The following is a 15,113-nucleotide window of genomic DNA, read 5'->3' on the forward strand; positions in this document are numbered from 1 at the left end:
TTCATTAGTTTAGTTTATATTGGGCTCAGGCGGTGCATAAATGTGTGTTTAGTCAAATAAGCACAAGCTAATTAACACACAAAACCTGAGGCAGGTAGTTTTGCAACAGAGCAGTACTGGTTGTGTACTTGAGGGGAACTTGGAGGCGGCTGGGTGCATAGCCTACACACACTTTTTTTGCCCCAATGCCCTGAAACAGGTTAATCCATCCGTAGCTACTGTTCCTTGGAAACCAATGCATGTTACTATAGAGCATTTATTGGCCCTCTATGTACACATGGAGACTGTGTGTTTGTTGTGCTCAATAAGGAGTTCAGTGGTCTTGTTGTACATTATTTGTTATACAGATTGGTTAGTCTGTACTTTAGCAGTTTCTCATTTTCATAATGTCCTCACAAAAACTCTGGATTACATTAACATAGGCCTATTCATGAACAGTTTGACCTGGTTTCCTTCCTCAGCAAGCACTTGTAAACAAGTGACACCTCCGTGAATTGAAGAAATGTTCACATTCAATATGCATGCAGGAGGTGGTGTTTTACTGGACCTGCAGCAGTTAAATGGATGTGCAACACACTTTCTCTCTGGCTCTCATTCACATGTCTTTATCAGAGGTCTGCAGCACTAATCCTCTTAAATCCCAGTCAACAGAGGCGGAGCAAACCTCTCACTGCGCTTTACAGTTTCCTCCCCGCATCTACTGCGAGACATTTGTGCGGGTTGCATGGCCAACGGACTTCGCCGCAATGTGTAGCGTTGCGTTTCGTGTAGAGTAGCTGCGTGAACGGTGCGTCGGAGAGGGAGCAGATGCGGCTCTTGCCATGACTTGTCCCGGGAAGCGGAGCTTTCAAGCGGCGTTGATCTTTCTGTCTGTGGCCCAGCTGACTGCAGGTACAGTAGCTGACAGATCCCACTCACTCAGTTTGCATTACGTTAATCACATGCGTTCATTTAGTAAATAACAGTGTTTTAAGGTTTTATGTGAGTTATTAAGCTGCCTACCAAATGCATTGTTGGCTAACTAGGTTAAATAGTTAATTCGGTTGATTTTTTTTTTTTTAAATCGCCCATGTTGTGTTCTCAGAGAGCTGTTCACACTGTTTCTAAGAACTACGGGTTATGTCACCAAACACCATGTATTAAGTTTGTTTAACCCTGAAGGACACACTATGTTATACCAATAAAAGTTCAATCAAAACGCACCTTTATAAATTCAAAGATTACTATTTCATTTCATGTCTGTTGCTGTTAAAGCTGTGAATGCAAAGACCAGATATCTAAAAGAAAATAAAAAGCTAGCTCCTACACACAGCCTGTTTTTCCATGTTAGGTCACTTGTGGAGCAGGAGCTGCTCATAGCCCATGTGTTCAAAGCTGTCCAAAATAGCTTACTTATAAATGAACACAGGGAGTGCTTGGTAGAAAAATCATTTCATAATTTTAATTGTTTGTCAGGCTTGTGGCATAACCTTAAAACATTCAAAATATGTAAGATATTGTCAGTTTTCCCTGTCAGTACACGTGTTTGCAAGACTGTGGTGAGACCATGGTGTCATTGTGCTGTCATTGTTTTAACACTTATGTAGTTTCATACAGCAGGATATCTTTGTTTCATTTACACATGGTATTGAGATCTGAATGGTCTTTTCTGGAGACTTTTACCTGTTTGAAGGTTAAAGTTGTTTGTTTGATAATGAAAACACTCTAATTTCTTGGACTAAATTTACACAAGAGCTGAAACAATCTGTTGATTAATCATTTAGTCAAGTGACAGAAAATGAATCTGCAACTGTATGATAATTGATTACTTATTTCCATCATTATTGAAGAAAACAAATATAATTCATTCTCTGGTTCCAGCTTCTTGTGAGGATTTGAAGCATTTTCTTGTCATATATGATAGTAAACTGAACATATTTGTGTTTTGGACTGCTAAAAAAGCTTTAGGCTTAGGAAGGTGTGATTTGCATGTTTCATCATTTTCTTAAATTTCATAGACCAAGCGATTAATTGACGAAATAATCAGCAGATGAATCAATAATGAAAGTAATCGATAGTTGCAAGCCTAATTGACACTGCAAGCGGTGGTTCCCAGGCTGTAATGCTGCAACATGAATGCCTCCTATACATTTAGTGTCAAAAAAACAAGCTGCTATACCTGATTTGTTAACAGGTGATGGTTCAGAACTATATAAGAACAAATGTAAGCACATTGCACATCCTGCTGTTGTTCACCTGGTGTGTGTCCTGGTAAACAGGTGTGTGACTGAAAGCTTGTCTGTCTAATAAAGTTAAAGACAGAACACTTCAAGCATTTCCTTTTGTTTTGGTCTGCTGATGGTTCAGACTTAGTATAAGACATTAACACAAACTTGAAAAAAGTAGAGCCTGTGCCTGTTTGACACCAAGGTGTGTGGGAGCTGTTATAGTGTGTTTCCGATGGGGAAAGCAGGGAGGTGGGTTGTTTACAGAAGGGACAAAAGTTTGGAAGGTGCTGCCAGTGAACAGGCATTTCTTGTTTTATACACAGTAAATGATAGAAGTGCACATTTTTCTTTTGTTAAATTCAGCTGATCAGCTCTGAGATGCCCTCATTCCTTGAAACTAGCTGCATAATGCAGGTAGATTCAAAATACGGAATTCAAATGAAGGTTATTTTCAAGTACCAGTACTGTGTTACATTCTGCCTCTGTGTGTAATAGCTTAATTTGCGTGAGTTTTCATAACAATAAATCACAAGACCAATCAATACATCGTCACTGAAGACCTCTGTGATAAAAAGGTTCTGCAAAACTACAAGCCTCTAAACTGGAATTGCATAGTTTATCGTCCCTACTCATGTCTACTTTATTAAGCATATCAGAGAAGGAACTCAGTTCTAAACTTTGTTCACGTAGTGAATTACTCATGTGTCCTCCTGGATTGCGGGAAGCTGCATTAGATTCAACTTTTTGAGATACCTTTTTTCCCGCTGCTCCATCTAGAAAACTGTGTCCACAATGCAGAAAGCAGGTGCTTTTTCAAAACAGATTGCATTTAATGCACCTTGAAGCTCCAATTCCATAATATTTTTTCTCCATGTTCAACTGTGTTCAACTGAACTTTTATGTCATTTCTGGTCCATCTTCACTCAGTTTGTTTCATTTGTTGTCGCTCACTCATGCTCTATGCTGAGGTACAGAACCTTTGAATCCAGAATCAATATGAAGTCACATGTAAAGAGACACTCCAGGTTGGACACCTGCTGTATGCCATAACAAAATGGAAGCAGAAAGATTAGGTGAAGCTGTGAGATGTGGGGTTGTGTGAATATAAGGTGGGAAAGTCTGTGGAGGCAGCACTTGCCCGACTTTGTTATAGTGTCATATTAGACGTTCAATCAGGCTGTAGTGCAACCTTCAGGTAAAGCTCTAGTCCTATCTAATAAAAGCAAAGATCTACTTTTCACTACGCTCATCATTCGTTAAGGAAAGTGAGGGAATCTTTCCTGCGTGGCATTGGAAGGGCCCCCTGCAGAGAGATGCCAAGGCTGGATTTGTCAGACAAAGGTTTTTTATCCAAGGTGCCTGATTTAGGGAACATATTACAGTAGATCCAATGTGACTAAAATTAAATTAGATATGACCTGATATAAATGACAGAGATGGAGAAGTAAAATATTCTGTTAATTTTATTAAAAATGTATTTACCTCTATTAAATGAATTTGGTGTACTTTGTAGAAAAAGACGGTTGTTTCTTTTTTCCACTGTCCGTGGTGTGGAGTTTTTTGTTCCAGCAAGACACCAGTATGTGATTTTGATGATTGTTATGTTTGGAGAGCATAACACTGTTTTAAGCATGTATTTTCTGTTTTGCAAACTGAACACAGTTTTGGTGTTTATGGCACCTTTTCCCCAAATCATTAATTTGCTTCAAAAAAAAAAAAAAGACCAACCATGTCATACCTCAGTTACAGAGCCACACTTTATTCAAACTTTCATCATCCTTGAGAAACTTGTTGCCAGGCAACTCGCATTTATGCTATTATATTCCAGCTAACCTTCCTCTGAATTGAAGCCATGATCTTTGTTGCCTGCTGGTAGGTAGTATTATGTATTTTTCTAAATGTCAAGAAATCCCATTAAAATATTTTTTAATGGATTAAGATTTTATTCTGCTAAAATGTACACCACACCGCTACGCTGGGTGATGTGTTCCTTCATTACAATGAACATGGGCACTGCTGTTTATGTTGACACAATCCTACACCATCTTGGTGCTTTAAATAGTCACTGGTGTATGTAAATGTATATTAGTCTGGGGCTGAAAATAGTACAGAAGAATGCAATATTTATTCCTTTATGAGTGACTTTTGCTGAAGACTACAGTGCCCAGCTGTTTTAGGAAGTTACTGAGCTGTTTTAAAAAATTTAACTATATATTTGTGACCCATTTTGAAACAATTACATACAGATACAAATGGACGGAAGACTGAGTGCCACGAGGTCAAAGTGGAACAAACTAGCATTCCTTCAGTGCTCCAGTGTTCACAACAAAGAAACAGGGTAGATAGACAGACTAACATATTTCCTGGTATTTGTTGACAATGCCATTCCTGTAGTATTTATCTCTCAATCTTTGTTGATGAGCTGCAACACTGGCTGGATGTACCTCAGGGATCAATCCTTGATCCCATCCTGTTCTCTTTTTATACAAAAAAAAAAAGCCTTGTAAACACATGTTGCCATGGATGGCTCGCAGCTGTATCTTTCATTTAAGCCATATGACCTTAATAGCCTGTCCTCCTTACTGAGTTATTCAGCAACTGTGAAGGACTAGAGATCTTCAGATGTCATTCAAAACTTTGACATAAAAACATCCTGACCGAAGCCATGCATTGGAACATGAACATTTAAATTCAAACCCCAGTTACAAACGTATGAGTCACTTGTGTTCACAGCATGAACTTTGTTTTTTGTTGAAGGACCTCCCACCTGTACCTTTAAAGTCCATAAAGATACAAGTTCAACACACAATGATGTTGATTCTATGTAAGAAAAGAGAGAGTGAATACAAATGTTGTATAGTTACATAATTCAGTTCTGGGGGGATTGTTCAAAGGCTGTTAAAATAATCAATTGCCATTTCTTATAGAAACGGTCTACAGAGCCCCTGAGAGTGAATTTTATCTCCTCGAGTTTAAGAAAAAAGTCTTTAAGCCTGAAAGAGGATGATGGGGGATTCTGTGACGAGCTAATAGATCTGGAAAATATTTATTAATGCTTTTTTCCTTCTTGGATTGCAATACATGTGCAGTATATATGCTTAGAGGCAAGCAGTCAAAAATGCAGCTGCCAGACTTTTAACAAAGTCCTCACACAGTTCTTTAATAACTCTGATCATACCATTTCAACACTGGTTGTCTGTAGGGTTCAGAATTAGTATGGGGTTTACTATGTATTAATATTTCACAAGTTCAAATTGAAATTAGAGAGTTTGTTGTTTTTGAGGTGCCTCATTGAAAACCTTAAAAGAGTGCAGATGATGAGGATTTTCCATCATAAGCACTTTATTTTGTAATGTTATGTCTCAGTTGTTGTTTTTTAATCACATTTAACCACATATACATCATATCTCTTTGACATGTGCCATATGAATAACATTTACTTCCATAACGTCACTACGCATGAGGACGTGTTGGGAAAAAAAAGGAATGGGCTTCACATTCAGTGGTAGAGAGCACAAATTCAATTTCAAATGCAATCATGTTAGAAAAAATCTGGTTTATGATGGCCCAGAAAAGTAGTCCCTTTCAACTGTATTCAGACTTCCTAGTTTCATGTCAACCAGGTGCTGATTTCAGACATCTACTTCTTTAGAAGTTAAATAACCTAAAACAATTTTCACGTTTGTTGATACATGTGAAACTGACGAGAATAAACCATAACTGTAAGTAAAAAGAGGTGTAAGTTTATATTCAATGGTCAAAGTTTCAAAAATGCTTAAATTATCAAAAGTTTAAAGACATATTTCTACAACTTTATAATATGATGTATACTTACCTTTACTTACCTCATTATGGCTAGTGCAGTTATAAATCTGAGCTACTGCATGTATTAAAAATAGTTTAATTGAATAACAGTGTCATTTTCTTACAGTTTATTTCCAGGTTTTTTCCGGTGAGCAGGCAGTACAAGCTTGCTTATCAATCACTTGCAGTCTTATCAAACAAAGCATGACAGCAGCTCCAAGTAGAACACAAGATTATCTGGGTGTTAAACTAAGAGGCATTACTCTGGCTCCCCCACCTCCAGCCACTTAAGAACATGGACCTCCTTATGTAATAGGAGCATCCTGCTCCTAAAGAGTTAAAGACCGCTGGCCATGACTGTTTGTGAATGAAACTGTTTGTTTAGTGTCCTTTTCGTCCTCAGCAACTTTATAAATGAATGAACTAACCGGTGTCTACTGGAAAGTGTCTTTGTAAGTAGTTAACTTATCGAACCGTCTTGCAACGTGTTTTCAGGTCTGAAGTGTGTGTGCCAGCTGTGCGCCAACCACACCTGTGAGACGACCGCAGACGGTGCCTGCTGGAACTCTGTGATGTTGATTGACGGGAAGGAGGAGGCGGTCAAGTCCTGCCTGTCGCCCTCTGAGATGAAGGGCCAGGTCTTCTGCTACAGCTCCCGAAATGTCTCCAAGAGGAACTGCTGCTTCACAGACTTCTGCAACAATGAGACTCTGCACCTACACCCAGGTACAGCCGATACGATGCTTTTGAACTGGTGCAATCTTGTCTCCATCTCTGGTTGTCTTTTAGTTTGTTTTTTTTAATTGATGTGTTTTAAGTGGATGAATATTTTGCCTGTATGAAAAAAGGAAAGATGGATTCATCCCCTCAGACAGTTAATGTCACATTGCCCTTGCTTAGTTACAGTATTCATTCGACAGCAATGCCAGCCCAATCAGTGTGGGATTTCCCACTCATTCTGGCCCTGGCTAGACGAGGTGGATGCTGATCCTACTAGATCCTGTGACATAACAAATCTGGCAGAGGCAAAGGGACGGCAGTTAGTTATCCTCCCCCTCCCTCCACTGATTTATAAATAAATACTTCGTCAGGCATGTAGTCCTGTCCTACTGCAAGTTAAAAGCCTCTCATGGGCCTGCTGGGTGGAAGTTGGCCTTAAAGAAGAGGATTTACTCACACCTGTGGATATGCAACTCAGTGGAAAACACTGGGAGGCCATGGTTACACTTAGCATGGTGGTTCATAGTGGATTTGCTGTGTTACACTGCTGCAATGCATAAATTAATGTTAAATGTGTAGTATTTTTTCAGTTTTTTTGTAACATCCAGTTTCAGTTAATGGCAGTTTAAATATTATTGTTAACTGGATCATTCATAAAGAATGTAGATCAGATTTGTTAAAGCTGCATTAATCATTTTTAATCAGCCAGTCGGGGGCAGAACTTCGTAACTAGCTGAAAAACATGCACATCTGACTTATTATGGCCTTGAGAAGTTGACATGGTTAACGTGTTAGACATGAGGCAACATTAGCTTCTATTTGGAGTTAATGTAAAACAAATCTATTCAGGTGGAGCACTCAAATCGATTGTTCTAAAGGGAAACACTTCTATATCTTGGTGATTATACTCATATTTTGTCAGACAATGATCATTTTCATAAAATACAGAGGTGATTTAAAGTGTAATGGGCTGCAGACTGCTGATGAGTCGGGTCAGGGCAGCACCCTGAGGCTGTGATGGTGTTAACCGAGAATGAGGACACCGCAATCAATCTGTTCCACTGCTGATGTTGTAAACATCAAGATGTAATGTTCATCAGCTGCCTTGCTGTGACTTCTATACATGCCGGAATAGTAGAATGCATTAACAGTTATGAGGTGTTAGTTATAGATAGTGGTTAGTGGTTTTGTGTATCTGTTTTGATAGTTTAGTTTGTCCTGTAACACTTTGGCCGGGATAGCCTCTGTGTTCTTCTATCCCTAATTTCCAAACATTTATTTAGATCTTGTGTCATACAAGCAGTTTAAAAGTAGAAATGATTTCCAAAATTACTTCCTTGACTCACGCAGAGCCAGAAAACAGTTGCAGTTTTTTGAAGGTCTTTTGCCACTGGGCCAGAGGAGAGGAGAGTCTTCTTTTGCACCATATCTGCTGAGCTCCAGTCGGACACATGGCAGGATATGTATTTAGGTAAAAGGCTAAAAAGATGTCTTAGGAAACTGTGGTTTAGTTCACGGTGTGTTGCTTTGCACATTGGGCCATCTGCAAATGTTGCATGTTTGAGGCACTCCTGGTGAGGACATTTCATGCTTTGGGGATATGAGAAGATGAAAAGGCTGAAGAAACGTAGAACCACTTTATTAGATTTTTGGGGTTTTTCAAGTCTGTATTATTACAATACTCACATGCCCATGTGTATGTTGAAAGAGTTATTAGTTCCTGCAATAATTCCCGAAGTTAATATGAGGCTACAGCAATCTGAGTTGGCCAAGTCAAGTGGGTGTCTCCCAAAGTTACAGTCTTTTTAGTGCAAAATCCTTAAGTATTTCCCCAGACCTATATCATTGAATTGTAGTGCTATGCTACAATGCAATTGCAGTGTTCACTGTACATTATCTTGTCTTTAAATCTCATATTATCACATCGCCCACCAGCTCTGCTATTTTTGTTTGTGTCCAGGTCTCCTCTGTCCACCCACAGTCAGATGAAGGTCAGAGATAGAAATGCCAGGTTACATTACATTGTTTTGCCAAACCCACAGTTTATTACAAGGTCTCAGTGTGCACCTGTTGTTGATCAGAGCATGTCATTTATTTCAAATGAAGTGTGTTGTCAGAAAAAAAAGGTTTGAGAAAGGTTTGTTGGCAATGAAATATTCTTCCTCTGTATCTCTTTATTACTTTTGATAAATGACATTCATGGGAAGTGATGAAAATGTCTAGCACTCCGGAAAAACACATTCTTTTGGCCGACATAACTTTGCATGTGCCAAATGTACAATTTCCATCTCTCTGAATTTTGAGATTGTTGACAGGGTGATGGCTTCATTTTGCTGATCTTGTGTTAAGGCCAGTTTTTCTGAAATATAGAAAGTACATGAGCATATTTCAGCAGGAGTTATGCACCACTGTTAACATATCGTCCACTTGAGAAGATGATTTCAGTGCACACTCTGTTGTACACAACACACTTAATGCCATAATCAACAATGACCACCAGACGGTGCAACAATCGTGGGGAGTGCAGTGATGAACATTATTGCAAATTCCCTGTTATTCTATTGATTCTTTGTCTTGAGAGTTAAATGTCGGGGGAACAATGATATGCTAACAATATTGGCTGCATTGTCATGTTGTCTGTGTGTGTGTGTGTGTGTGTGTGTGTGTTATCAGAGAGGCCTTTGGAAGAACCCGGGTGGAGCAGGCTGCAGCTCACTGTGGTGATCCTGGTGCCCTCCTGCCTGTTGTGTGTGGGGATCCTGCTGGGTGTGTTCGTTGTGCAGGGCCACCGCTGTGCCTACAGCAGAGCCCACAAGCAGGACCCAGAGGAGCCTCTGGATGACCAGATGCTCATGTCACCTGACAAATGTCTCAAAGATCTGATCTATGACATGAGCACCTCGGGCTCTGGATCAGGTATTTTGACTGATGTGATGACACAGACTGTTTGATTCATTCTGGGTTAAACTCAACTAGACTTTAATAAACGTGAAGCAAGTAAGATGGAATGATTACATATCAATATCAGCTCATGGCCTTCCTGGTGTCTTTCAGGTCTGCCACTGCTGGTCCAGCGGACCATAGCTCGGACCATTGTCCTGCAGGAGACCATCGGGAAGGGTCGATTTGGGGAGGTGTGGCGGGGAAAGTGGCGTGGAGAGGACGTGGCGGTGAAAATCTTCTCCTCCAGGGATGAGAGGTCGTGGTTTCGCGAGGCAGAGATTTATCAGACAATCATGCTCAGACATGAGAACATCTTGGGCTTCATTGCTGCTGACAACAAAGGTGTGAGATTCAGATACACTGACCAAAGTAATCAAGTTACAGTTATGAGATAAATGTGCCAACATGTGACTGTATTATTTGCTGTTTGCTGCAGATAATGGCTCGTGGACCCAGCTGTGGTTGGTGTCAGAGTACCATGAGCACGGCTCCCTGTATGACTACCTGAACAGGTACACACTCTCTGTGGAAGGCATGATCGTCCTTGCTGTGTCCATAGCCAGTGGCCTGGCGCATCTCCACATGGAAATCATTGGAACACAGGGTAAGTGAATGAGTTTGTGGGCACTGACCTCATATTGGGGGATTCAAACAATTATGGCACTTGTGTGACAATGACAGTTGTCATTTGATAAATTAGACTGTAATTTGGGACTTGCAACTAAAGATTATTTCAGAGATTACTTGCAACTAAAATGTCAAAAACTAGTGAAACATGGTCACCACAGTTTTCCAGATCCCAAAGTTTTTTTCTAACTGAAACCCAAAAATAATCAATTTACAATGATATAGAACCTGCAACATATAGAACAGTAGCAAACCCTAACTTTTGAGAAGATGGAACCAGCAAATGTTTATTTTGCTTGGTAAATCACTTAAAAGATTAATTGATCAGGAAATTTGTTGGTGATCATTTTTCTGTTGATTGACAAATCGATTAATTGACCAATCATTTCAGCACCACAGTAATTACACAATTCAACTGTGTTATTTTCATTAACATTAAGTTTCATTGATGGCTGTGATCATTTGATTCGATAATGTTATGTATGTCAGAATACTACAAAACATTGGTGCAGATGTTTTTTTTTGCTGCAATAATTCTGCAAAATATTCCCTATTTTTGCTGAAAGATGACAAATATTTGTCTTCACATGAAGCACAGTTTTGGGCCTAAAACCTTATTTGTGGCCTTCTTGGTTCTAGGGAAACCCGCCATTGCTCACAGAGACCTAAAGTCTAAAAATGTCCTGGTGAAGAAGAACGGCACAGCAGTCATCGCAGATTTGGGTTTGGCTGTGAAACACGACTCCAACACCAACACCATTGACATACCATCCAACCACAGAGTGGGAACCAAGAGGTTGGATTTATGTCACAAAGTAACACGCAAAATAGAAACATGAAATTAAACTGAAGTGACTTCAAACCTGCTTTTTGACCAGTACTTTTTATTGGCTCACAACTTGGAGTGAGCCAGCTTCCTAGGCACACTGCACTGTACACAAAGCAATAATTAAATAAACCTCATGTTATTAATTAAAGCAAACACGATTGATGCAACTACTTACTGTAAAAACATATTTTTCTAGTTAAGTGATATATGAACACATGCATTTATCTATATAGACCAAACTTCATGTGTAGAATTTGAAATATTTTGACTTTGGCGACTCCTAGTGGTACTATCAAAAGCTCACACGATTCAAACTGTAAAATATCCCTTAGATTGATATCTTTGTCAAACTAAAGCCATAAATCAGTGAGTGCTGATTTTAAAGATAATGTATTTGTTCTTCAAGGTCCCAGAAACATAACGTTTGAATCTCTTTACGTTCAGAGTGAACTGTGCTTGTGTTTTTCTGAGAGATTTACATTAAAGATTTACAATGAACCCACTCACAAATCGGTTAAGGAAATATTGCAAGAAGTGCTGGGCTTTTTGTTTCATTAGGCCTTAATCATTTTGTCCTCTGCAGGTACATGGCCCCGGAAATTCTGGATGAGACAATCAATATGAACAACTTTGAGTCATTCAAGCGGGCGGATATCTACTCGCTAGGCCTGGTGTTTTGGGAACTGGCCCGAAGATGCTCTGTTAGGGGTACCTTAAATGACACGTGCACATATACACTCCCACTCATATATCGATATTTATAGAAGCACTTAATGGACAAGTCATCAGCAAAACTGCACCGTGGCACTAATAGTACATACATGACACCACTGATGTAACTGTAATTTTAGGTGGTTTACATCCTGTTTTTCTGTACATTGTACATCATCAGTCCTGTGCGTCATTAGACATGATATAAAAAAACATCTCCATCTTTGTCATTTTCACAGGACTTAATGAAGATTTCCAGCTGCCTTATTATGACCTGGTGCCTTCTGATCCGACCATCGAGGACATGAGGAAGGTGGTGTGTGAACAGAAACTCAGACCCAACATTCCCAACCAGTGGCAGAGCTGCGAGGTGAGAAATGTTATCTGATGCATCATCATCTAAGAGAGTTATCACTGATCACTAGCGTGTATGAAACTGTAAAAGTCAGAATCAAAACAAAAACAGATGATTGATTGAATGATTTTGTCTGGTTTGTTACAACACATGCTTTATTTTTGTGGTAAAGGTGTTCAGTGCAGGTATGAACACATTTTTAATCCATAAACTCAACTGACTATCTTTAATTATCATTTGCAAGTGAATTAGTAGCTTTTATCATTAGAGCTCCCCTCACTGGTGACTGAGAGCACTGTCTTCAGCTCAGTTGTTCAGTATGTTACTTCGTGGATTAAAGCTGACTGAAAGCCAAAGAAACAATCATGACGCAGTAACTGTGTTGCAGATTGGTGGTTAATCTCTCATTGCGCAGGAAAACGTTGTGCGATGATACACAGAATGACTACATTAAAGGCCTCAGTATGCTTCAGTTGTCAGATGGTCGGAGGCTGAGTTTGACAACTGTTGTAACTCTTTGAAATCGACAATTAGACAGTCACGACCAGTTCATGAGATGGTTGGTCTCACCTGACGCACCTGACGCTTTTTCTTAGCTTCCCCTTGGGTGACTGACTAGGAGTGATTGACAGGGCGGGGTCATGCCCTTTTTTCTCAGACTTCTTATTGGATTGGATGTGCTTCCACTCATTTAACTATAGTGGCTAAGCCTTTCTGTTATTCTGACATATCACATTATTTTTGGCCACCAAAAAAAATGTTTTTCCAAAAACTTTATCTGTTATAAGTTATCTAAACAAAATCAAGTAAAGAAGTTAGATCGGTCCTTTTGGTCAATTACCAAAGGGAGATTCAACGTACATATAACTGAAGGTCTTGGTATTTATAGGTAGTTATTCAAGATAAGAAACTGACACTTCAGCCTGTTGTCTAAATTATATAAACCATACTGTCTCCTTGTTGATACATCAGGTTCTGCGTGTGATGGGCAAACTGATGAGAGAGTGCTGGTACGCCAACCCTGCCGCTCGACTCACTGCACTGCGGGTCAAGAAAACGGTGTCTCAGCTGTCCTTCATCAAAGACGTCAAAGAATAGTTCGATTTGTTGCGGTGCAGCACTGGTGCTGGCACTGTTGCAACACGATGGACTGAGAGTTGTTGGAAGCTGACAGGGAAGAAATGTTCGCTCTAACTGCCTGAGGCTGCCCTCTTCAGGACACAACCACACTGTTCACCCTCAGAGAGCAGATTCAGGTTGTTTGTTGGTGCCAAAGTATTGTAGGGGGTGTCTGTGGCTGCTTTGCACACAGACACCTAATAAACCAATTTGAACCAAACAGGTGAAGTTTTGGTAGAAAGAGCCATATGAAATAAGAATATGTATAATGTATATACAGATTATTCTGCTACCTCAGACATTTAAGTGCCCAAAGCTTGAAGTTGCACATTGTTTTTGTGCCATATCTTGTAACAAACAAAGCATTACTGGGTAGGTAGTGTGCTAAATGACAATCACAAAAGATAGAGAGTTTTAAATGACACATCTACAGACGATCCCTGAGAATCTGAACTTTAAAGTGCTTTTGCATAGTTACTATAGTACTATTGTAGATAAATGGTTTGTTGAAAGCTCAGTGGAAAGGTTTCTATACACCTAACAGAGATACAACTGTGCATTTCCAAGTGGAAGACATCCTTTAACTAAGTATCAAGTGAGTTTTTAGTGTGATTTAGTTCTGACTATTGAATTTTTTTAAAAATTATTTATTAGCTACCGGGGTGCCCCTGACTATTGATTTTTAACCTCCATGGCTACATGGATTGGGCAGTCTGTACGTTGGTCGCTCGTTCTGTTGGTCCTAAAACCTCGACAAGTATTGAATGGAGAAGGATGACATTTGGCACATACATTCATGGTCCCCAGAGGATAACCCTAATAACTGTGATGATACCCTGACTCAGAGTACAACTGAGGCTAACGGTGTCCAGCTGAAACCAATAAGAGTCAAGCCGAGTCTTGGGCTATCCTAAAATGGATTATTTAAAAACCTTAAAGACCGTTCCTCTTTGAATATTTAGACTGACTAGTGGTAAGAATTACAAAGTTGTCTCTCCATATTTTAACAGCCTCATGGGATTGATGGCTATACACTTTTTTGTCTTGTCCTTTACATAAAAGAGAAGTACAGCTATAAACTCCTGCTATAAATTTTGCACATTTAAAGCTTTCAGTTGCTGGAAAGAGCTGCTCTCTGACAGGTGAATGCACGTTTGTTCACAAACAAGAGCTCATTCATGAATGTGAAAAGTTATGTTTTGTATTTTTTGAATATATTTATTCACACTGGAAACATGTTACTGAAATGATAAAACCTTAGCAACCGTAATGCACAAGTCAAAACTTCAGAAGTCAATTGCCGTATTGTTAATGTTGGCTCAAATGTATTTTTTAACAGGGAAATCTAACAACTACGTACAGTACATGTTAGAAAAAACTCCACTTTACAAGCCTGATGCAGTTTTACAGCAGGTTTCCCGTTGCACCAGATAATTGTGATAAAAGCAAAGACCAAGATAAGATCAGATCTTGATAAAGATATCGACAAAGCTAAAGATAAAATCATAAAACAAGAAGATAATGACAAAACACAGAACAGACATGTAGAAGTAAAGTATATTGTGTTAATTGTGTACATTGTCATTGGTACTGTAGTAAATCAGTTTAAGACATTTCACTTGGAGTGCACAGTTTGGGTGATGGGTGCACATATGATCACTAATGCCGCTGTCTGTCTTCGGGACAGTGCACACGGATAAATCTGTACACCACGTGTGATTGTATGGGCTCACATGTGTGCAGGTGTGTCTGTGTGTGTTTCATATCATGTGAACAGATCCTGTATTTAAAGATGTGT

General features: G+C 39.4%; 1 protein-coding gene across 1 annotated transcript; it reads left to right on the top strand.

Moving 5' to 3' along the window:
- Nucleotides 1–821: 821 nt before the first annotated feature.
- Nucleotides 822–13,294, top strand: LOC139292752 (activin receptor type-1C). Its single transcript, XM_070915123.1, has 9 exons — nucleotides 822–891; nucleotides 6,507–6,737; nucleotides 9,405–9,647; nucleotides 9,786–10,016; nucleotides 10,111–10,278; nucleotides 10,941–11,097; nucleotides 11,714–11,838; nucleotides 12,081–12,211; nucleotides 13,169–13,294. Exons 1-9 carry the CDS (start codon nucleotides 822–824, stop codon nucleotides 13,292–13,294), a joined length of 1,482 nt encoding a protein of 493 aa, XP_070771224.1.
- Nucleotides 13,295–15,113: the final 1,819 nt, after the last annotated feature.

Source organism: Enoplosus armatus, chromosome 11 (assembly GCF_043641665.1).
Source record: "Enoplosus armatus isolate fEnoArm2 chromosome 11, fEnoArm2.hap1, whole genome shotgun sequence".
Lineage (NCBI taxonomy): Eukaryota > Metazoa > Chordata > Actinopteri > Centrarchiformes > Enoplosidae > Enoplosus > Enoplosus armatus.

Bases quoted from the DNA above. Each gene is read 5' to 3' on its own strand.
- LOC139292752 (XM_070915123.1), top strand. From the start codon at position 822: ATGACTTGTCCCGGGAAGCGGAGCTTTCAAGCGGCGTTGATCTTTCTG. The intron at 892-6,506 runs GTACAGTAGCTG...ACGTGTTTTCAG, and splicing joins TGTGGCCCAGCTGACTGCAG to GTCTGAAGTGTGTGTGCCAG. The intron at 10,279-10,940 runs GTAAGTGAATGA...TCTTGGTTCTAG, and splicing joins GGAAATCATTGGAACACAGG to GGAAACCCGCCATTGCTCAC.